The sequence below is a fragment of the Rhyacophila brunnea genome, unplaced genomic scaffold (assembly GCF_057557595.1).
Source record: "Rhyacophila brunnea isolate RB1 unplaced genomic scaffold, BYU_Rbru_1.0 scaffold_19, whole genome shotgun sequence".
Lineage (NCBI taxonomy): Eukaryota > Metazoa > Arthropoda > Insecta > Trichoptera > Rhyacophilidae > Rhyacophila > Rhyacophila brunnea.
In genome coordinates this window covers 10,037,501-10,063,857 of record NW_028232848.1, presented here as the reverse complement: position 1 = coordinate 10,063,857, position 26,357 = coordinate 10,037,501, and the positions used below count along the sequence as shown (strand labels likewise).

General features: G+C 33.2%; 1 protein-coding gene across 1 annotated transcript in view; it reads left to right on the top strand.

Moving 5' to 3' along the window:
* The window catches only part of LOC147072724 (uncharacterized), a 51,813-nt gene extending 28,227 nt beyond the window's left edge, over positions 1–23,586 (top strand). Inside the window, exon 2 of the mRNA XM_085946264.1 lies at positions 23,436–23,586. Within this exon, the coding sequence (XP_085802390.1) occupies positions 23,436–23,586 (151 nt within the window). The remainder of the gene's footprint in view (positions 1–23,435) is intronic.
* The last annotated feature ends 2,771 nt before the right edge of the window (positions 23,587–26,357 follow it).

The window sequence follows — 26,357 nt, the reverse complement described above, 5'->3', positions numbered from 1 at the left end:
GGATGCTGAAGACGCACCTGGCGCGTAATGACCAGGCGGCCGATCGATGTAATTAACGTGTATTTTAAAGGTGGTAATTAAAAAGTCATTATCTAGTCAGCATTAAACCTAAACCATCATTTCTGTTGTTTTTTTTTAATTAACTCAATAATTAATATCAGATTAGGGATATAAAAACCTAATTATTAATTATCATGCATCTTCAAGGTTATGTCTATTTTATAACGTTTTTTGGCTCGTATTCTTATTTGTGGTTGGTTCTTTGTCCGGTGCAAATCTTTCAATCTATTTTTAACTAACTTCCCGACTAGCTAGACATTTGAAACTTTTAGAATATGTATATCAGAACACGATGCCAATGCATTTTTTAATACTTTTAGCCATCTTTAAGTAGAATTTAATTCATTTTTAGTTAATTCTGTTTTGTATGAAAGTTATTTCGACACCATTATTGGTTGCTGGTCTGGGGTCCTAGCAACTACGTGCGTTACTATGGAAATCAATATGACATGTCAAGAACAATTTTTTTTGATCGTTTAAGCTAGTCAAGTCAAGTTTATATGGTTCAACAGAATTTAAAAACGTTGTATATAAAAAGTTCTTTTTATCTTGTAACTATTGTATTTTAACTTTGACCGAAAACCATAACAAAAACGTTTTCTCATCAAAAATCTATGTTTTTGTGTCTCCCAAATTTGATTTGTGTGAATTACGCCCCTTTTCCATTTCACAGTCAATATGTATCTACGTGGACAAAAGGGATACACAAATAAGAATTGGGTTGTCTTCTGTGTGAGTCTGTAAAAAGTTCGTGAGTGTAGAGAAATATGGGATAAACTTAAACACGCGTTAAAGAATATGTTAGCCGAGGCTGAGAGAACTTACCAGTAAATCCCACCCACTCACCCTCTAATAAATCTCACATCCGGGTATAGGTAATTCCAGCGCTCGAAATGGAAAAGTTTACGAACCGGAGCGCTCCACAAATAAAAAAGATATTTACATAGTCATCAAATCGTATGTGTATTTTATAAAAGTAAGTGTGTCAGATTTTCTATTCTATGGCCTATCTAGCTCAGACGGTCAACATATTTTTTCCACGAGACGGAGCGATAATTTTACAAATTTCACGAGCCGGAACGGCGCTCCGGTGCGTTCCGTTCCATTTCGAGCCCTGGGTAATTCACTCGACAGTGGCACCATAGGCAAACAATACTAACGAATTGCATTGTATTATTAATAAAACACATTCTTTATCGCACTTATTCTACTTTTATTAAATTGTAATAAACCGGTCCGGACATTAAGAGCATAATTCAGTGAAACGGCAAATAATTTTCAACTATATGTGCGACGAAATTTCGGACTCGCCGGCAATCGGAGAGCGAAAGTCGAGCTGTGAGCACGTCAATTTGTTTTGTGATGGCGACGGGGGAATTAATTCTTAAATCGTGTAAAGATGACTAAAAAATGTTACCCATTTACTTGAAAAAGAAAACATGTCAATGAATATTCGAACCGTGAGTGTAAAACCAAGGCATCTGCAAATTTTTCAATTTCGAGATTAAATGCAAAACAACTGCAAACGTCGTGAACTTGATAATGTAAAAGTGAAGTAACTGAAAGAACATGCAATATAATGTAGATATAAACCAAATATTATGTTTTTTTTTAGAAACTCTATTTCTCCTAACAAAACGAAGACTTAAAACCCTAATATATCCAAAATATGTCTTGGTTTTACACTCACGGTGCGATATTATTATTACTAATAGAACAATAAATATAACATTAAATGGATGCATGTTGAATTTATATGACAAACTATGTTTTAATCTGCACGCGTCGTTTGCACAATCTTCGCGTCGCATAGTCACGATCGTTTTAGACCTTGCCCTAGCTGAAGTATAGTCTTAATAAAAAGTGGAATAAGTAGGTACTATAAAAAAATGCGTTTTATAAAATTAAATTAATTAACTGTATGAAGGTTTGAACTGTTTCGATGCCCCCTTTTATATCTTATGCTGAGTCGATTACGTCATCTGCGTCTAGTGTCTTACGTTAATAAAGTAATCTATGTCTTGAGGTAGCAATATAATATTGTACTTATAAAGTATTATCTCGATATGTTATTACCTACTTATTAGCTTTTCGCTTGTCTCGTAGTGAGTGTTTTGTATGGATTTATATTCAATACGATTATATTCGGCGAAAATAATTTGTCACAGACTTCGGATAACTTCTAAGTTCTCATGTTGAAATCATATTAATATTTTTTCCTCTCATCTTTCCGAGAAGACTTAAACGAAGGCACGTGCCGGATAGCGCACTGCCCACCCGAGTTGTAGGTACTACAAAGGCTACATAATTGTCCTGGATATTATAGATCAGCAAGTTAGATATATAATTCTTTCTGAGTATATTAATATTATCCATTGGCGTCTAGTGGGGATAATCAAGTGTAAGCGCTAAGGGCGGTTATTTTTAAGGTGATAAATCGAGGAAAGAATGAAAAATAAATTTTCCTTTAAGCCGCGTTGCCACGATCTAAGTACACTCGGGCTGAGTGCCATCCGAGCGCACTCGTATGAGACAGCTTCATACTAATTATTCCTACCCAAGCTACTCGGACCGCGTCCTACTCATCCGAGCTAGCTTGGATAGAAGTAATTAGTATGTAGATGTCTCGTACGAGTGCGCTCGGTCCAAGTCAACTTGGATCGTGTCAACGCGGCTTTAGGTTTTTCAAGATATTAACAGTGGCGAAGGGTGAAGGGTGAAGGTAGGCCGTTAAGATCCGACATAAATGGTGCACACTAAACTTTGTCAGCCAATCGTATTTATTATGCAACGTATTTATTTGTTTATTTTAAATATGCGATAGTGCAGTGATCGCCAAGCCGTCGCTCGCGAGCTACCGGTAGCTCGCGCAGGATATTTTATCATATTTATAAATTTGCCTGTCAAATTTTATAATTGGACTCCGAAATGAAATATTTCTCGAACCGACTCACAGATGTACATCTTGATAATTGCATTCGGATGGGAGTGACAAGATACTCACCGAAAATTGAGAAAAGTGTGGAGTAAATAAAGTGAATGCCATTCTTTGATATTTTACAATTATTATTTTGTTTATAAGTAAATAAATAATTAAAGTATGCGTTTTATGTTTTATTGGTCCGATGTCCTAATCAATTTTAAGTAATATATAAAAATATGTACCTATAAGTAGCTCACCAGACAATTTCAATTCCTTATTGAGTTTGGAGACCACTGTAATAGTGCAATACAATGTTTGATTATTGTGTGTCGATACTTGACAACTCCCATAATTCAAGTGGATGCAGGTATTACAAAATAGAAAAAAATGCTAATAATACACCCGTGGCGAAGAGTGGAGGTAGGCTGTTAAGATCTGACAAAAATAGTCCGCACTAAACTTTGACAGTCAAACGTATTTGTTTTCATTAAAATAATACTAAAATGTGTAGATAGTGTTTATTAGTTTTTTTTAATTCAATTAAACCCTTCATAATCCAAACCATGGTAGATAATAGTCAAAAAATATTCGTATATTTATATAAAATATGTTAAATTATGACATTAAATCATACATTGTTTTAGATATTTTATGTTTATATTTTTTTTATGTAATTATGATATTGACAGGGCTTCATGAATTTTAAAAAAACTCACCAACACATTTTGTAATAATATGTAAGTATTCTTATTTCAAAGAAAAAATACATAAAGTGCACCATTTTTGTCGCCCATAGCATCCAGCTAAACTATTATGGTTTAGTTATACTTTAGACAGGGTTTAATTGAAACAAATCACTACCATCTTCAAATTGTATTCTTAGTTCAATGAAAACAAAGAAGTATAATTGATAAAGTTTAATGTGCACTATTTATGACGAATCTTATCGGATTACCTCCACCCCTCGCCACTGGGTATTAAGGGGGGGAGGCATGCCAGCAGAGAACCTAGCGGAAAAATACGAAGCTTGCAATTTGAGATTTTTTAATAATTTACAATTTCAACTGTTCTACATTAAAAAGATTTTTTTTTAATTTAAAGATAAACTTACAATTGTAAAAAAATGTAATAAATGTGAATTCGTTGCAGGGTCATATCTTATTATTACATTATATATTATGGTCATATTTATTAATAAAATTTAGTTTATTAAGTTTTCAATTTTTGACCGTTTATCTTTTTGACTAATTTATCGTTTTAATATTTTTTATATTTATTTTAAAAAGCATCGATTTTTATAAAAATATAAATATGTATAACTTGAAATCCTTTTTATTTATATCAAATCGAGTTTCAATATTGGGACAATACCTAAAATACCAATTTTAGATTTTAAGCAATCGAACCCGTTTACCGAGCTAAAATAAAATTGACACCAAAAATATAATACAATTCTCCCTGAATTGTTTTTATTTTATTTTCCGTTTGTAGGCATAAATTTTTCTGTGAAAATGGTGCTTACCCCAGTGTCGAATTTATACGGCCTTCTAAGCTTTTCTGGGAAAACAAACTCCATTAACGATTTCTGGGAATGCGATGAAACTGTCATCAGGATTCTGGGATAGGTACTAATTTTCTTCGAATATCCCAGGATTCGGGATCCTGAAAAATCTGTCGTTACTTACGCACGTTTTGTTCTTGTATATTTATGTATTAAAATGGTGTAAAACATAACCTAAATTATACAATCCAATTTGTATATTACATATATTTTCAGATAATATTGTTGCGTAGGATCTCCCCTTCGAATCTCTATTTACGTAGAAATACACTGAAAGTACATAATTAGTTAGGTAAGTATATATTATATTGTACATCAGGCATGTTTAACTACAAGTAGGTGGGCTGCAGTATCCGGTTACATGTAAATTGTACGTATTACATTTCACCGTAACACAGCTCGCCGTGAGATTTCTTATTGAAAAGAGATGACCGTATAGTATACTCTCTATAGTATCTCTATAGCATCGAGATGAAAGTTCTGTATTTCTAATTTAATTATATACCTACCTATTTTCTACCGCCTTTCCCTTGTATTTCGATAGTTTTTATTGAAATCAAGAATGAAAACCTAACCTAACCAAACAAATACTCCTGTATATAGGCTATTTTCAAAATTTGTTTGCCGCTGGCTTCCTGTAAACCGACTAGAACCGTGCTTTATTTAGACATGAATTTTATCTCAGTACTATACGACCCAAAGAGTTTGGACGGTCTTTAATATACGAAATATATTTCCGATTCAAAATTTCACGGTGAAGTGTGATACGGCGAACTGTATAGGTACGTACAAATTTCTGGAGACGCTAGTATCATCATAGTAGCATGAAATGAGAGAGCGATTTCTTCATTTCCACCATTTTTTACAAATAACACACTAAATTATAACAATAATTAATGGTAGATAATACTTTCAACGGATGTGTTTTAACCTCATTTCGCTCATTCGTATATTAACTTATCTACTCATATATTTCTCTTTTCACGACCTCAATATAATCATTTGTCCTATATTTCTAATATTTTTTCTTCTAAAAATAGAACAGCCATTAAAGCATCTATCACTTATAAGCAAACGGATTTCACTGTCTTTTTGAGAAACATAATATTATTGCAGATTAATAAGTAGGCCAAGCTAATGACGACTCTCCGTAAGTGAACTTACATTTACCCAACTAGTTATCTGTTATCTACCATCAAACGCAGAAAGTCTTCAAACTTCAGCTATATTTCCCCAATGCGACGTATCATATTTACACTTGTTGATGTTATGGTCATCTTTTTTCAATGTGAAATCAACACAACCTTCAATAACGATATAATGGATCCAAGAAAACCTTACCCAGTTCAAATATCACAATTATCCATAACATTTTATGCATCAAAGCACGTCTCAGGCATGGCCTACGTGTTGATCGCGAAATAGACTTTGGTTGATACTCGTAGCATTATAGGCCCATGCCCATAGGAATTGAGTAAATATATAAAAGTGTGTACATTCAGTTGTAATATAATATGATTTCATGCATTAATATGAAATTTTGCTGATTGGGCTTTAGTTAGACTAGTTCATGGGTTGCCAACCTTTTCAGCAGCTGGGCCAGATTCTAAAAATGAGATTTCCTACCGGGCCGCACAACCGATTTTTTTTTATTATACAAAACAAAAAAGAAATATATACTATATATATTAATAAAATATAACAAAAATGAGAATCAAACATATTTACTGGATTAGACTTTTTTAAATAATAAAAAATAAACAAAATGATAAATTTTAGTGAGAAGTTTGATTTTGTGTGGCAGAACTAAGTGCATCAATATCGATATCGAGTGAGGTTGTTCATACACGCCACAGTAATGTTTTCCAAATGCACATCAGTGATTCGTGTTCTCACTCGGGATTTGATATGCTTCATCCGACTAAAAAGTTGTTCACACGTGTAAGTGTTCATTATTGTTCATTAGAGCTTGTCCAAATATGTTTTGTAAAACTCTTCCAAACCAACCTAGTGGAATTTCTCCTTTAACTGTTCATCGCAACTAGGGAATCCAATCCCGAGCCAAAATTCTGATCCCGGGATTTCGGGATTACAAGTTGACAATCCCGGGATCCCGGGAGTGGTCCCGGGATTGGCATTTTTTTCCATTGTTAATATAAAATTTTTATATTTACAAATAACATTAAGAAAATTGGTCGAAAATAAATGTAGTATAATTTATTTTATACTATTTAAGACATTTATTTTTAATATTGTATACGTTCAATCTTTGAAATACACAAGTTTAATGGAGTAAATAATATTGTTATATAAATAATAATGTGAATTTAATATGAGATTGCTGTTTCTGATAGTAAAGACATAATGAATGGATTAGAGAGATTTAAAATAATAAAGCAAATAATCATGGTGTACTTATGGCCTTTTTGCTTCATGAATCTAATTAGTCAGCCAAATATGAAACTGCCGTAAAAAGTATGATATCATGGCGGAATTACTTTGTTAAAAGTGCGAAGCATTGTTTTTTTCCAATCTTTTTCATTTTTAATAATTTATGTGAAAAAATAAAATGTATCGGCGACCTACACATGGGTATAAATCAAACTTCATTCATACTCCGTTTATTTATAATGTTATTCTTTATTAAAAGTATTTTTTTTGTTATATTTTCGTTTTTATTTTATTTTCCATCAAAATTGATAAAACAAATCAATCCCGAAATCCCGGGATTATGTTTATCAATCCCGGGATTCATAGGTATCGAAAATAGCTCGGGATACCGGGATTCGGGATACCGGGATTGGAATCCCTAATCGCAACATATTTCACAATATTCCATTTGTACATTTCCCGGTATTAAATTCACGTCTACGGAGAATGGCGTTGCAAATGCAGCAAAAAGCACGCGGTGCTTTTTAAAATCTTGAGCCTATATCGAATCTCAATTTGCGAAATTAGGACATCTAACGGCAGCATTTGATATTATATTTATTTTCTCACTGCTCCACGGGCCACAAGCTGACACCCAGTGGGCCGCGGGTTGGCCACTCATGGACTAGTAAGAGTTACTCGAAACAGACCCATAATCTCATGAAAAGAGAAGAGTGACATTCCAAACCGGCCTTAGTCCAAAATTACAAATTTTCATGTTTTGATGTAATCCGATAGAGTGTGCTGAGATCTATATTCTCACTAAAACTTATATTTTACAAAAAATCCTAAGTCTCTTAAATTTGATGTCGAAATGTGCCTTTTTTTCTCAAAACAGCACTAAGGTAACGGTTGATTCTTTCCAAACTGGCCTAAGGATATATGCGCATGCGCAGTTGAACTCTTTTTGCTTCATTTACGCTCCAAGCGGCCATAATATAATATTGTAACACGTCAGATTAGAAATGTCAGAGTAAATATTAGAGAATTTGTGTTTTATAAGTTCATGTGCACATCAGTAAACTATTTTTTTATTGAAACTGATCCTACATTGTAGTATTATTATATAATATATTATTATGCTGTAAAAGTTACAATGTTTACCTTTTTATCAAAAAATGCATCAAAGTGAAAGAAATTTTATATTATTTTTATTCATTAATCATCCCAACAGAACTGTCCATGACCACATTCTATTACACAATCATAATTGTATACACAAAAGACACTCAACTTTATTTTATTGTGTCCCAAACTGTACTTAGTACAGACTTAGGGCCATTTTGAAAAAAAAGTCAGTTTTTGAATGAATTTTTTTGAAGTTTTACTATACTTTTTAATGTTATTTATATACTATGTTTTTGAGTCTTTGAATTTTCTATAAAATTGCCAAACATTATAGTACCGAAAAATTAAGAGGTAAATTGCAAATCACAAAAATATGATTATCTCAAAATCAGATTTTTAGACTTAGGCCGGTTTGGAATGTCACTCTTCGATTATCTTCAGCCAATGACGTATGTCATTAATGTCATTGTCTTCAGCGATGAATCTTATTTTTGGTTAAATTGGATCGTAAATAAGCACAATTGTCGCATTTGGAGTAATGACAACCCACATACTATTCTTAAAACACCTTTACATTCACAAAAATTAACAATTGGTGTGGTTTATGGTTGGAGGTGTAATTTGGCCGTATTTTTTTTTTAAATCGAAACTGTCAACGTTACAGAAACGGGATTACTGATTTTTTTTGGCATGGATTAGATGATTTTGCTCTGGACGATATATTATGACTCCAACAAGATGATGCAACATGCCATACAACTGGTTATTCAAAGTAATGAGAGAAAAGATCAATATAATTTTTTTCCGACCATGCCCGATATGATCATAGGCCTCCATATAGTAGAGGTTTGTATTAACAGATTTTGTTTTTACGAGAAATGGATGTCAGCCACTTAATCAACCTATTAGGTCCATACCCTGACTCACACACAAATTGAAAAATAGTATGTGTACTTGCCAGACCCAGGATTCGAACCTGGGACCCACGGCATGATAGTCCAACGCTTAAGCCGCGCGGCCGTGGGGTAAATAGCTATCTCTTATTTGATAACCCTATACTTATACTAAGTACTTTCACGGAAAGGTGATTTTTATTGTAATGTTGCCATATAGGTAGGTACATTAAAATATTTTGTTTTCCCTGAGAATTACTGGAAGCTCTTAGAAACAGCGGTTGCCGGGATGTCAAGGTTACATACCCGGGAAATCGGGGAATGCCTATAAAATTTCCCTTAGTTGTAACTTCAACATTTTGCCGCTACGTGGCGCTGTTTTGATTCTCCCAAGTTATTTTCCCCACGAAGGAGACTATAATATTATAAAACTTTTTTTAGACTGACCTTGAAAAAAATACTAAATTATGGTTTTGATGACTAAAAAAATATCAATGCTATTGGATTTGATTAGATAGACATTGAAACAATAACTCATAAGCTCACTCAAACAAATTTTATTTCACGATGGCTCAGCGGTTGCGCGTCAAGCTTGTAATGATGTGGGTCGTGGGCTCGAATCCCGGACATAAACCGGTAAATTCACACCTCGCGTTTGGGCCCGGAGTATGGACCCTAATGGGTCTGGCAAATACACATATTGTTTTTCAATTTGTGTTTTGAGTCAGAGTATGGACCTAATAGGTTGATCAAGTGACTAATATCCATTTTTCGTAAATACAAAAATCTGTTAATACAAGCTCCACTCTGTGGAGAACAATATTATTATATAATGATCTTAGGATCGAAAATGGTAAACAATAAATGTAGGTAGGTATATTATAATAAAAATCAAAATTCGTTTATTTGTTCCTTCCAATTTTGTTTTTTTTTTAATTTGTTTATTTTGAATTCGATTTTAATTTAATGTTCTTTTATTTGACAGAATTACTTTCATTTTGATAATAAATATTACCTATTAACACCAACATAAAATACCGTTTAAATATCTATGATAATTAATATAATATATATTTGATGGCCCAAACATTGTCACCTAATCTTTACCCCGGCGGCTTTATAAAACTCGTAACTAAAATCCCTTGGAAAATCATCAATCTATCTTTTTATTTCAGTTTAAGTCCTCGCTCTGTGTATGCACTGGTGTACACTAGGCGGGAAGAAATTGAAACAAGTATGCGAGGTGACGAATGGAGTCAATAGATTAAGAAAATATTTAAATTGTTTAATTATGTTTTCAAATAATATGGTATGTACATAGCACGTAAGTTTTAAATAAAGAAATATCTTATTAATAATTATGTATACTCGTATGTGAGGAAGATGTAGGAGATGAATGCCGGAGAGAATGAGAACTACGATAAATAAATATGAGCATTCATTAAAATATAATAATATGTATAGCAAAATTACCGCAGAGAGTTACTATTAAACTCAGTAGTTTTGTTTTGTATAATTAAATTCAGTAGCTTCATTTTATAATTTAAAATAATACACGTACTGCACTGCCTTATCCTATAAATCACTGTATACTGCATATGCGTGAGTCGGAAGATTATTTTGATAGAGTATGTGTGCATTGCTTACACCGATACGCAAAACGAGATGGTCAAAATTATATCGGCGGGAGATATTATCTATTTCTTTCTTTCAAAATGCATATAATTTGTAAATTGTTATAACTTCTTTAATACTTAACTTCCTGCGTAGCTTTTTTCCGTAATTATGTTTTAAATAATTTTACCTAGTTGTTTATAGATTAGAATAAGATTTTATAATAAATTAAATGTTAAGTAATAACGCGCGATCGCACTGCTAATTAGGTGGTGCCTCTGAAGGGGGACAGGCTTTAAAAAATAGGTCCTCTCCCGAAATAGAAGTAGTGTGATCAGTTCGATTTCGCTCTTCTAACAAGATAGTTGAGTTCGATATTCGGCTCCTATAGGATTATAGTATAAAACCCACGCTCCTTTATGGCGTGCAAGTTAATAACTAAATAAATAAAAATATTATCAATTGAATATCAAAAAAATAAATTCCTAAATAAATAACCCGTTTTATATAGAGTTAATAAAAAAATTAAATGTAATAACCCTGTAATGTCTGAAATGATAAAAAGACCGTGTTTATAACAAAATAAATAAATAAACAGATTTTAATATTTTCTTTAAGACTTTAATTCACATTGTATACATTTCCAAAAAAAACTATAAACATTTAATAACCACCCTATGGTACGTGCACTAACAAGTGAGCTAGCCAGATTTGTGTCGTGCTATTGAGGGTGTGTTACTATGTTAGTATGTTGTATACATACAGATATTTTAATATTGAAGAATGTAATTATTATTGTTTTTTTTAAGTAAGATGAATGTATATTGATCAATGAAGCGACCTCGTGCTAAGCCGGGTACTTCCGGGTATATTAGCAGTGACGTCCCATTACATTTTTAGTCTCAAATTATATACAAAATTCCTAGGTGCATACCTACATACCTAGTTTACTATCTTAAACTGACAAATGTAACAAAAATCAACGAAACATACTCTCACGCAGCGACGATTTTAGGTACGTGGAGGTTTGTGGCACTGACAAGTTTGGAGGCCCCCTCGTAATTTATTTAAACTAAAATGTCCGTACATTCAAACAATGCGACCACATCCGCGTACACATGCTGGAATGAAATGCCAATATAAATGGCGTATTTCAAAAAAATACTACCTTATTCTTAGGTCAATAATTATTATAAAACAATCATTATTCGTAGGATGTTTTTTCACATTTGAATGGTCAAAGACATAGCTTATCATTATAATTATCTTCAAATGTGTGAATCGTGCCCATTTTTTGAATAATAAAATGCCTAATTCTTGTCAAATTTTGGATCACAGAGATTATAAATATAATTTTTATCGTAAATATTTATATTATTTAAATAGTAAACAATTATACTAATGGTTTTATGAATGCGTTTAATTATCAATAAATCTAACAAATCTTAACATCACTGCACATGAATGTACTGAAATATGACTATATTCTAAAACATTAGATCGAGAGGTTTAAAAGAATACTATTTTATGTAATAAAAATACTTTATGCAGTCATCAAATGTTTAAAATAAAAATATAAAGGATAATAAGGTTTCAAAATTAAATAAATAGAATATCTACTACCTACGTTTAAGGAATGTCCAGGATCATGCTTTGAAAATTAAATAAATGCTCCATTTTGACCTACGCTGAGCATATCCGCCCTTAAGACTGAGCTGAACAGGACAAGGTCATTCATAGTTCATTCAGAGAGTAATCTCAGCGTTGAAAGGACGTCATTTTAATTCCTCAAACCTCAAAAACCTCTAACCATCGGGGATTTATTTTAAGAAACGCAATTATTATTAATTACAATTCTCGGTCGAATGAATAATCATTATTATTATTACCTTCAAACATAACATGTATGCGACGTAACCAGACGCCGGCCGACGGAATACAGGGCTGTCAAAATAATATCAATCTAATGGTACGTTTTAAAGAGTTACAAATTTAAAGTTAAAAATAGCTTACTGTACAGATGGAATAATTACATACTTTCAAGCGGCAAACGGCATACAACATTCATCTAAAATAATTATGAAAAGACTAGCTGATTATATTATGTTATTTTTGTTTTGTTCTTATTCTTTTGCTTATCAAAATATTTCACATATTATCTGATGATGTGTATTTTGGATATATCGTAATATGTATCTTGTCTCATTAAAATTGCTAATAAGTTGATATAACAAAGGAAAATCTGTAAATCATTAAAATGTTAATTTCGTTATAGTTTTTAATTAAACCGGTGCAATTACATATTAGATTTAAGCACTGTTGTACTGTGTGACTTTTATAATATCAGATAGCCTTACGCGAGATGGGCAAGATAAAAAATAAAACTGTAGGATGTCGGCAGAAGAGTAAACAAAACCCAGCTCATTGGATAACCGAATGCTAAGCAACTGTATATATTATATTTTTCCGCCAAATTGCACACAATTAAAAACAATTTATCATAAAAACAAGTAAGACGTCTTCGACAGCCCTGGGTGATTCGATAAAGTCGGCAGTTTTTTTGTCTTGTTCTCAGCGATCCGCTAGCTTTGAATAAAAAAAATAATCTGTGGGTGACCACATTAATAATCATTTTTTATAAGTATAAATTATTTCTTGCATTGGCTTTACTGACCAACAAAATACAATAATTATTGTACCTACCAACTAAAAGTAAAGTTGCGTTACTTGTTTGTAAAAGTGTCAGACTAAATTTAAACCAATCGGGTAAGTACTAAAAAGTCACTTTCTTTTTATAATAAACTATATTCCACTTTTTTTTAAATATGCATTAGAATTAAACAATATATACCTATTTTTTTAAAAATTATTATGTAATAGGTCTTACACATTCAAAATAAATACTATTCATAAATAATGTTTTTTGGATAGCACATGAAATACAAATGTAGGTAGATATGTATTTCAACATCCTTCGTATGTTTAGTTCTCGGACAATTTCGGGTTAAAACGTTATTAATATATTATTAAGTTTATATCGTGGCTATCCATCATATTGGTTGCAATTACTTGCCACCAAACAGCTGATTAACTAATTGAATTTAGTAACATTTACGTATATTAGAAGATATCATTTTTTGGTCACCCCATTCTTAATCCACTTCGACAGTGTTTATCATTTAAATTTAATTAAGATAACAATATTTATTTTAGACCAAACCATTGTCGGCGACCTTTGAATATTACCAGTAGAGCAACAATTCCGGACCACATGTAAAAAAATCATATTTTCAATTCTCAAGGGCAATTCTGTAGAGCGTCCCCTTAAGTCACAAAATCTTTCGCGTTACTGAATTACTCCTCAGTTTTTTGCCCCCTCCCTATTCGTTAAAAAATAATCGATTTAAATAATATAGTGTTAATGTTTACATGAAATATTTTATTCTCAAAGAAAAATAAGTTTAATTATATTGTTGGTTTTGCGACGTCATATTTTCTACACCTCCTCCCCCAAGGTCATCATTTGTAATAATATAATATGACCCCTTATCATATTAAAGCTGTAAAATAAGGAATCGTAAATTTATAAACATTGTGTATGAAATAATTCGTTATCTATGCAATTCAAATAATTAACTTATTTTTAATAAAAATAATATCTTTTTATTATGGATACAATGTCAAAGGTTAATTTGATTGTTTTATTGAAAACATTTATTTATTTGTTATTATTTAACCGTTTATAACGGTTTTTACGCAGTATTTGAAACATGAGTTCGTATAACATTTTATCAAATGACGAGTTCTTCGTTGAACATTTCACCGTGGAATACATTTGTACGTATCTTACAAAATGCGGCGATGGTTTGCAAATAGTACTGTTCCAATTAGATTAACCCCAACCTAACCTAACCTAGTAAAAACATCTCATAAAATTCGCCACATGTTGTAGCATACGTACAAATATACTCCACGGTGAAATGTTCAACGAAGAACTCGTTATTTGATTAAATGTTACACGAACTCATGTTTCACGTACTGCGGCGCACGAATAAGTGTCCCACGATGAACTGTTTACGTACAAATTTCCGGATACGAAATTAAATACCTTCCAAATACTATTTGGAGCCGTATTTATATATTTCTTCTTTTCTCTCGACCATGTCCGATCCTAATAAGATCATATTGGCCCCCACAGAGTGGAGGTTTGTATTAACAGATTTTTGTTTTTACGAGAAATTGATGTCAGCCACTTGCTCAACCTATTAGGTCTATACTCGGGTTCATACACAAATTGAAAAACAATATGATGTGTACTTGCCACATCCAGGATTCGAACCTAGGACCCACGACATTATAAATAGAGAGCATCAGTTGTTTATTCTCCCAAGGTGCAGAACCAACCTGCCACTGGTAATACCAATTGGGAGGGCGATAACTATGTTTAACCAAATTGGTTTGGGTGTTGATATATTCTACTTGCGTGAGGGTGAGTTTGTAAATATATTACTATTTTATAAATTCTTAACAAAGGGTCTCCTTAGCAAACTCGGTGTACTTCTTTGAACTTCTATAAATGTATAATTGTAACTTTTGTTTATATTATGTTCTCTTTTTACAGTTTTTACCACGTTTTTATTAGCTCGTATTCTTGTTTTTCCTGTATTTTTCTTGTGCAGTACAATTTTTTTCTTGTTTGTCCAAGATTTTTAACTAACTTCCCGACTAGCGAGACATTAGACATTTGAAACGTTTAGAATATATCAGAAAACGACGACAATGCATTCTTTTAATACTTTTGGCCATCTTTAAGCAGAATTGAATTCATTTTCAGTTAATTCGGTTTGGTATTTTTCGGAAGAAATTCGTTAAAAGTAATATTTACTACTCACTATTATTGGTTGCTAAGTGGGTGCTAGCAACTAAATTATTAATATATAGTGCGTTACTATGGAAATCAATATGAAATGTCAAAATGACATTTCAGTATTCTATATTAATTCAGTATTTCTATCAAGTACAAAAAAAGTATTTATCAATACACAGAATTGTCAAGTTTATAAATGATTCAACAGAAAATTTAAAAACGTGGTATATAAAAAATTCTTTTTATCTTGTTATTATAATATTTTCATTTTTATCGTTTTGTTTACTTTTCTTCTTTATAATAATGTTTCATGTCATGTTGTGAACGTCTTAAACTTATAATTTGTAATGTCCAATGTATCTTAAAACTTAAAACAGTTATTTTGAGTTGTTTCCCTATATAGCTAGGGTATCGTTATGGTAAATCAGTGGAGTTACGTAACAATCGAAATGAATGTAATAGAATATTGTTTCTATATTCTGTGAGGTTAGCGGCACTCCCCTGGATTATTTAGAATTTAGTAGGTACGGTCGCTGCACAAAAATGTTTGGTCGATGTAGAAAGCGGGGTGTGGCAGAAAGAGTGTGTTCTAAAAATCCAAAAACCCAGATTTTTCGACGTGCCTCCAAATGCGTGATTTATGATTATGCCAGATTGTCATGTCACTGAATAATAAAGAAATCTGTCACTTTAGAGAGGAACTATTTCAACTAACAAAAGGTGTGAGTATACTAGTACACATCGTCACCTCGACACAGTATTGTCATCTTTTCAAAGTGGACTTATAGTACATAGCCTACAAAATTACAGTATTTGGGGAAAAAATATAGTACGCGGTGTAATCTGTTGAAAATGTATAGGTTTTTTGTTTCTCAGAAAAAAAAATAACGGAGAATTGGAAAAACTCCGAGAACCCATTTTATTTAGGTATTTTTGCGACCAAAAATGCTTACCAAAGAATTCAAGAAATTTAATTTTAAGGCTATACCTCAGTTGAGGCATGGTCTAAAAAGATCGTGGCTAGGCGATGCGCGGATTGCTGGTCGCGGGTGCAAATGACGCATGCCGACCGAAATATAATTTGTCATATAAATCCAATATGCGTCCATTTAATGTTCTGTTTATTGTTCTGTTAGTAACAATATATTCATTGACATGTATCTTTTTAAAGTAATTGGGTAACGTTTTTAGTCATTTTTACACGATTTAAGAAATAATATCCCCGTCGCCATCACGAAACGAATTGACGTATTGACACCTCGACGTTCGCTCTCAGACTGCCAGCGAGTCCAAAATTTCGTCGCGCCTATAGTTGAAAATTATTTGCCGTTTCATTGAAACAACGCCTTAAGCCAAAGTCAAGGGATTTTTTCACGTTTTCCAAATCTTCGTAGGTATATTGCGAAATTATAGTACTTTGCACCAATTTATCGAACGGAAATATCGAAATTTTAGTACTTTTTACATATTTTTCCGATATTCAAAAGTATAGTATTTTGGGCATACTATACCTGTTTTATATCGTACATAGTACGCGGACCAAAATGATGGTACAAATACTATAATTATAGTACAGTTGTAATTATAACACTGCCTCGACACTACAACGATAATAACATCGATTTTGACTATTTGTCTCGGAACAGTGGCGGGCTTAGCGACTCAGAGGCCCGAGGGTCTGGTTTATTGTGAGACCCCCCACAAAAAAAAAACTATAAATTACAACTATCAACGTAACTATTAAAAATATCAATGTTTGTATCACTTTCTTAGAATGACATAATCCAACTAAAACAACAATTATTGAAAATAACAGCTCAGCGATGACACATAATAATATACTTGTTTTTTTAATTTTTAATATGAGTACAGGTACGTATCTGCTTGAGTGATTATGTCATGGGCCTCTTTAATGTTAATTACATTGGTTTTGTTATTGTTTTACATTTAATTTGTGAGAAATACGCATTTTTTTAAGAATCTGGTATAATTAAATAAAATTATATGACTAGTTTGAACCGTTTCGAGGCCCCTTTTAAATATTCTGACAAATCGATTCCATTACACGCATCAAAAAAAGTTACCACTGTCTTGGGTAGCTATATAATACTATTATTCCGTGGTATTTTGAATGAATAAATTGAATGGCTAGTTAAAATGCATTCCTCATGTTGGCAGGTAGCCATTCAATTTATTTACTCAAAATCCCAGGGAATATTATTGAATTATATATACCTACTCCAGCGCATCTATTCTATACACAAGACTCCTTTCAGCCTTTACGGCAGCTAACTAGGGTAGGAAAGTATCGAAATATGAAGGCGATACTTCAGTGAACCGGCAAATAATTTTCAACTATAGGCGCGACGAAATTTTGGACTCGCTGGCAGTCTGAGAGCGAACGTTGAGGTGTGAATACGTAAATTTGTTTCGTGATGGCGACGGGGGTATTAATTCTTAAATCGTGTAAAGATAACTAAAAACGTTACTCATTTACTTTTAAAAGAAAACATGCCATGTGTATGTATTATTATTGTTACTAATAAAACAATAAACAGAATATTAAATAGACGCATGTTGGATTTATATGACAAATTACATTTCGCTCAGCATGCGTCATTTGCACCCGCGACCCGCAATCCGCGCATCGCTTAGCCACGATCTTTTTAAGCCACGCCTGAACTCTACTGAGGTATACCGTCTGAACTGTCAAAACTGTCTTTCTCACTCTAAAATTTATCACAGCCAAGAGAGGTGCTGTTAAAACATAGCACTTATTGTAACAATGACAACTAACTTATTGTAATTGTTACAATAAGTGTTAATGCTTGGATACTTCCCTGCCCTAGATAGCGGCCGAAAGCAGTCTTGTGTATAGAATAGATGCGCAGGACTATATATTTAGAGCAGATAGAACACACAGGAGCCGTGACTCCAGCAGTCCGATCGCAAGCAACGTTCCCTTTAAATTAAAATGTCAATGTGTGTGCGGATCATAAACTCATGTGACAAGATAATTTTTGTAATATATTTTTAGGTAGATAAATGAACTCGTCAAATTAGTGTGCCGCGAAAGATACAGCGATATTTAAAAAAACAATGAAATTTGGTATGCATTGCGAACAAGTGATGCATTTTTATAACAAAGTGGAAAATTGCGGCCCCTAAAATCATGAGGCCCGGGTAAATTTCGTCACTGTTTTGGCAGAAGACACTTATTCGAAAAAATGACATATTGAGTAAGTTATACCTACCACAATGTTCCTTATTTCAAACTTTACCGTCTGGAAACCTTCTTTAAATGAACAGTCTTTATTTTAAAGTCATCCTTTTTACGATTACTTAATAAACTCACATGATGGACCATTTCAAACATTTTAATAACTTCAAAGTCAAATTATTACATTATTATTATACAAAACTAGTATTCTCCAGTTAGTGTGTTCTGCCAGAACAGAGACGATTTACTCTTCCTTCCCCCGCCCCTCTGACATTGCCAGAATTCGCAAATAACATTTTTTTGCAAAAATAAAATATGTTGTGAAAATTTTGTTTTTAATGAGTTGTAAATTATTGTAAAATAGAAATAAAACCAATAACAATCAATCACTATCCGAAACATTTGTCTTGAAGTCGTGTCGTTATGGCTTTTACCTGTATGTATGTATAAATAATTTCTGGGCTTCTTGTTATTTTTTCACCTGTTGGCATTCTTAGTTGCGTGTTCACTCATGACATGTGCATTTGATAATTTTAAGTACACTAATCGTAAGTCACGGCATTATCGATCATACGGTGACCATAATGGTTGGTAAAAAAATAATGGGTATTATTAAGTGCATCATGTTGTGTTGCTCATCCCAGAAAAAATGCGACGATAAATTGGACATAGTTATGCAGAACGTAGCCAGTCCACAAAAAATAAAATAATATGATATAGATCAGATGCGAGAAGGTTTTCTCTACGTTCTGCTGAAAATACCCAAGCCGCAAAAAAAATATTCTTGAAGTAAAATGCTATTTACAATTTTACATACATTTTTAATATCATGTTGTTGCTACGTTCAATTTAGCAAGACATACATTATACGTTAGTTTTGTGGGGGAAGGGATACTTGATTTTTTTCGTAGAGTGATCGTGTGGAAACAATGACAAAGTTCCAAACGGCCGGTGTGATTGCTCTGCTTGAGTAAAAGCGCCTTTCACGCTGTCGTTGTGTTCGTTGAGTGTTGTTGAAATTCATTATTGTTAACAATTTTAAAATTCCATTAAACCGTATAATAACTTGAAATTTTTATTACACTAGCGCATCTATTCTATACACAAGACTGCTAACGGCAGCTATCGAGGGTAGTTTTTCATATTTTTGTATCGAAGTTTTGACACTTATAGTAACAATTACAACTAACTTATTAAAACGTATTAAACTTATAAATAATTAACGCTATGTTTTAACGGCACCTCTCTTGGCTGTGCTAAATTTTAGAGTGAGATTGACAGTGTTGACTGTTTAGACGGCTAACTTATTGTAACAATTATAATACTTAAATACAAACATATGATAAACTACCCTCATTAACCGCCGATAGCGGCCGATGGTAGTGTTGTCTATAGAGTAGATGCGCTGGATCGTATCGCCAAAAATACTTTTAAAAAATCGTAATATTTTTTAAACATAAGTATTAGATATAGACTTTCGGTTACCTTAGTATATTAAGTAAGTATAATATTTTACTCATTAGCTAATAGTATTGATTTTACAAAAAAAAACCATCCGACAAATAAAATGTTGTTGACTACATTACAAATTTTAATAATAAAGCTTCATTTCTTTCTCCCTTCCCAGTAAACTGTACAGAGAGTTAACTGTCGCTAGATTTCAAAATCAGCCAAGTCCATAATAGATGAATAGGAGAAAAACAGCTTTTCGTTTTCTCAAATACACAGTCACAAGGGTGAAAGTTTATATAGTTTATATAGTTTCGAGTATAGAATATTTAAAATTAATAAATTTCACATTTTGATAATGCAGAAATGTTAGAAAGCAGTAGTTCTTCAGCAATTCACAAAAAAAGTAAAAAATACCTAAAGGTGGACTTGGCTGATTTTGAAATGTAGCGACAATACGTGAGTCCGGTCACACCATAATGGGTCGCACTCATTTCGACTGTGACATGGTCATAAGTCAAAGAAAGCAGTCAGATGTGTTGAAACTGTCTTCCTTGCACAGGCAGGATCAAGCCGGGACAGTGACGTCACGCGGCTAGCCAAAACGAATTACATGTGCCGAAGCAACATTTTTCTATTCTACTTGCAACACATGTCGAGTGAAATTTGTTATATGCGACAAGCAGATTTTTTTTCAACCAAAAACATATACGCTATTGCGTTACATTAAGTTAAATGTCTTGCAGTCGATACGAGCTTGTATCTGCGACCGGGCTAACACAAAGATGCGCGATGTTTATACAAAAACATGATTGTATTGTATCTACCTATTAATTCAACTCACCATTTTTTCTGCGTGACATTAGACAACAGGATCTTTTTAATGTATTCTGAGCAACCAATCGTAAATTTTCCCTTCAGAACCAGATTCGAAAGCTTTTTATTAGCTTTTTCCGGCAATAGATTGAATATGTTCCTTTCAGAATCAGATACCTAGAGTTTTTTTTAAACAGTTACTTATCCTTGCCGAAACATGTCAGAGCTTTTTTAGGCTTATCTCTTCTGCCTATTGGAATTATTTACGGGAGCATTTTTAGACATTCTGAGTTTATCAATCGAAAATTTTCCCTGGTAGATCACGCCGGACAGATATTTTTTCGCTGTGTCAATCTATCCAGTGGCGGCCGGTTACAATAATATTAGGGAGTGCAAAAGAAGACTCACTTATGTATGCAAGAAGTCCATCCTCCGATTTTTGGATTTGAAAATATGTCGATTACACGAATATTGAAGTTCGACATTGACATTATGTTTTCGATACTTAACATCGCAAGAGCATTTATCTTATCTTGAGACATGGTATTTCTCATAAATGACTTAATCCTTTTTAAAGTTGAGAAGCAACGCTCACTATCTACTGAAGTAATCGGTATCGTAGAAATTATTTGCAAAAGCTTAATACCCCGTTTACACGTGCATGCATTCACTGTTGACAGTTAGTATTATCGCGGTCATAACAAGAAAATGTATGGGTAAACATGTATTATACTGCAGTTGCAAGCTTTCATGCATGAATCAAAAAAGTTTGGAAGTTTTTGAATTTTCATGCGACAGTAGAGATTTTTTTGATCTGCGCCTGCGCAGTAAAATGATAGTGGCGAACCTCCCGGCAAAAAAACGAATTACACTCATTTTGAGGTTAACTGATTTTCACTACATGTCAAATAGTACCATAAAATGACAACATCGCCTTACTCTTGGAGAATGAGATTGGAGAGAGTTATTGTCACGATATTTTAAAATACGCACTATTGCTGCCAGTAAATCCATGTACGTGTACAGGCGCTATAACGCTTTCTTTAAATACTCTCGAGTAATTTGTGAATATCTGTGGTATGGATAATGCTCCATCGGTGACGTAAAAATCTTCTCTATTGTATAAAGCAATTAGTTGTCAATAAAATCGTATGCTGCGATTGCCGTATTAAAATCTATAATCCATATTGTATCATTATGTTTTTGGATAACATCGTTTAATTTTAACACGGAGGTGCACTCCACTTTTTATCCTGTACATGGGCCGTCCCTGAATCTAAGCGCAGTTTTTTATGTGACTTTTGCGATTTGAAATTTTGTAATACCTAACAGAAATAAACCACTTATGGATTTCCAAATAAACGACAAAAGTGGATTTTTAAAAGAAAAGTGAATGTAAGAAAAGGATACTACGATAAATTAAAGGACGAATGGCCACCGTAACTATACTACGTAGTTTGGGTCATAGCCTACTACTAATTACTATGGGTCGAGACCAGAACACAGGCAAATACAATTGTATGCTCTATAGCAGTGTTCCCCAACCTTTTTACACCTGCGGACTGGTAAAAAGGGGACAAATTTTTCGCGGACCACTAATACTGAATTAAAAATGGTTTTTACGTAATATTTTTTTAATCTTATATTGTGACCGATGGACATAACTATAACTAATAAATATACGTATAAAAGTCTGATACAATTAAAGTTTAACAAAAACAATGGGTTTTTTTCAACAAACTAATGCGAAACCTGCTGTTGCATCTTTGCAAATATATTATTATTGGATATTCTTGGCTGCAGTGCTGTCCAGTCAATTCCTTTGCTTCGATTTTATTGACGACATTGCCATGGAATCAGGCCGTGACACCAAACTCGAAATTTCGATCTCAATGCGAGTTACCGCCAGCGCTTGAAATAAGACATTTTACGAACCGGTGCGCTTGATAATTTTCTGAAAATATTGACATATTTATCTAATTTTATCTATCTATATTATATTATATATACACATATCTAACCCAAGTGGTCAATTATAATAACCGTCTTTAAAATGTTATTTAGAGACGTCATACGTATATATTGTTTTGTACCATATGTCCGAAAAGCTTCGTTTTCAACATTATATATATTATTATCTAGAAAGTGAATTTTATTGCTTTTTAATGATTAAGAACCGTGAAGCAATATTTAAGTATTCCACGAGACGGAGCGATAATTACGGAGATTGTATGAACCGGAGGCATGCTACGGTGTGCTCTAGTCCATTTCGAGGGCTGGTTATTGCTCATACTACGAGTACAATATTATTTTAAGCCGTTTGTGGGAAATAACGATTTTGTCAAATACATGGTAAAGCATTAATTGATTTGAACGAAATATACATTCGAAAATAATCGATAACTTGCACTACCACCAAAACTAGATAATTCCGTGCTCCAACCTGTCTATAGTCGGTCTTGGTTCAGTATGTCAGTCGTCAGGATAAAAAGTGAAAAAGAAAATAAAATAACAATTATTTCTATTTGTTCCAGGTCGACAAGCAACTGCCCAGCGACGGCGGTTGGAGGGGGAGCGGGGGCAGGCGCCCGCTCAGCCCCTGCGACCCCCCTACAGCCACCAACGCCCACGCCACTGCCACTACAGCGAACTCCAGAACACCGAGACAAGTTAGTACACCCTTAATACCTTTTTACTCATTCTAAGATATAACTAGGAAATACACTGTAGAAGCAAAATCTTCCAAGCAGATGGATCTATTCTAGAAAGTTACTATCAAAGTCAAACAAAATAGACGGGTAGACATAACCTGCCTTCAATGGATTCCATCACACATGAGAATTAAGGGTACTTAATGAAATAACGCATAATCTGACAAAAGAAGCTGGTCAACCAGGGACGCCATGTCACCAGATCCCAGAATGCTTGAACTGGAATGGTGCCATAAAGAAAATGTGCCACAGCTTATGGTCGTGGATAGATTACCACCACAGAATACCTCCAAATAATGGAAAATTAATTTATATCTTCCCTCTGCCTTATATGTAGGTATTGACATGTTTACGGAAGAATAAAAAATATATGGGCATTCCGTGGACCATGGCACCCACTTCATGAAGCGGGGCCCCAGACTAGGATCTTTAGCTATCACTAAGGTTAAAGGCCGTATGACGCTCTATAGTAGCGTTTTCCAAATAGTATTCTGTGTATTTTAGCGATTTTTTGTGTTTATAAATACATCCACTTAAATTATGGAGTTGTCGAGTATTGACACAATAATTATACATTGCATCACACGACCACTACTCACGAAGTAAAATAGTAATATAAATAAAATAGACTTTTTTACTATTAGTGTAAATTTGTGATGTGTGTTTATCTTACTTATCTGGTCTACCTGTCACGCCGGGCCCCCCAGGCTAAAGCCCTGTCGCGCCCTCCCCTTGTGGGGGCCATGTCGTGAACTGTGGAGATAGATATTTTCAATCCGTTTTAGCTATGCCATCCTTATTACAATTAAAAGTGTCATCTCGAGAATTATCGAGAAATAATTAGAAAAGGCCAATCTCGAGAAATTGACACTAGGCTAAGCTGCCGACTACAACCGGGATTTAAAAAAAAATTATAGAATTTTTCAAGAAAATTTAATTTTTTTCTGAAAAAACCTTGACCTCGATTCTAAATGGAATTTCCCAATTTTTTTTTGGGCGAAGAACTAAAAAAATCGACTTTCATTTTGAACGGAATTTTTTAAATTTATTGGTAAAATATATTTTGCCGGAAGATCTAAAAAGATAACTTTGTAATTATATCGATTTCTCGAGAATTCTTCAACATCTCTAATTACAATGTGTATTGATAGAATCTGTTTCTTGACTATGAGAGAAGATGATCTACAGATCAATCCTTCATTTTAAGGTCAAATAGATTTAGAGTAGATAATACCCAAAAAAGTTACCCAATAAGATGGCAATTTTATGCACCAAATGACATGGAATGCTAGGAAGGCACTGGACAAGTCGAATTGAAAAAAAAAACATTGTTTTTTTAAATCTGGATTGAATTTCAGATGGTGTAAATTTAATAGTTTATTTATACAGATCCGTTATTGTGTCAGTAAAATAAATGCCGTTTTTCAGTGTGTTCTCTTATGTGCGTCTAACGTTATAATATCGTATTGCATTGCATTCCATTTCACTATATCCAGTCTCTTTTTTCAGGAATATGATACCTATTTACCTGAGAATATAATATTGTATGACAATACAAAACAATTTACTTAAACAACCTGGATGCTAGGCATGGCCCCCGCAATGGGGGGGGGGGCTGGCTTAGGGCGGCCCGGCATGTGGCTTAACCGGTATAGTGAGATAAAAATTCACCACAAATTTGCTTCAATGGCAAAAAACTCTCTTTTATGGCAAATAGCTCGTATTCTTGTTTGTCTGTCCAGTACAAATCTTGCAATCGATTTTTAACTAACTTCCCGACTAGCTAGAAATTTGAAACTTTTAGAATATATCAGAACACGATGCCAATGCATTCTTTTAATACTTTTAGCCATCTTTAAGCAGAATTGAATTCATTTTCAGTTAATTCTGTTTTGTATGGAAAGTTATTTCTGAGAAATCCGTAAAAAGTAAAAGACTATTATTGATTGCTAAGGGGGTGGTCCTAGCAACTAAATTATTAATATATACGTGTTACTATGGACATCAAAATGAAATGACATTTCAGTATTCTATATTTGTTTGTTTGTTTGTTTGTTTTTTATTTACTTCATATCAAGTACAAGTTTGAGCATATTGAACCATGGCCCCCACAAGGGGGGGGGGGGCTGACAGGGCTTTAGCCCGACCTGGCGAATTGATCAGCCAAGTGAGAAAACACACATCACAAAATTGCCCTAATTGTGAAAAAATGACGCCTACGGCGCTATTTCACTTATACCATAATTTTTATTTTTATTTTGTGGTTGTGCGATGCAATTTTTGATTATTGTGTGTCAATATTCGATAACTCCATAATTCAAGTGGGTGCATTAAAAATTATTAAAATACCCTAATTTTCACCTCGAACACTATTTGGCAGTAGCGAAGGCTCCATACTAAGCGATTATTTAAATCTTACCTTCTATTTTCAAGTATTTAATTTAAATAAACAAATATCTATATTGTCTTGGACTAGGTAATATAATAAAAATATTGAGAGAGAGTGAAATATCTATCGTCAGAATTTAGAAGTAGAGCGTTTAATTTAGTCAAGTTGTGACAAGACGTGAGTGCTATTTTTAGGATTATGTCGAACATAATCCTCGCCGGTTTTTCTACCGCGTTTCCGTCGCCAACTTCATACATGTCTGCATATTTGTTCCAGACTTGTAAGCGCTACAGGACAAACTTACACTCTATGTTGATTTGTTTATTGTCGATGACTATCTTTTTAAGCAAATAATA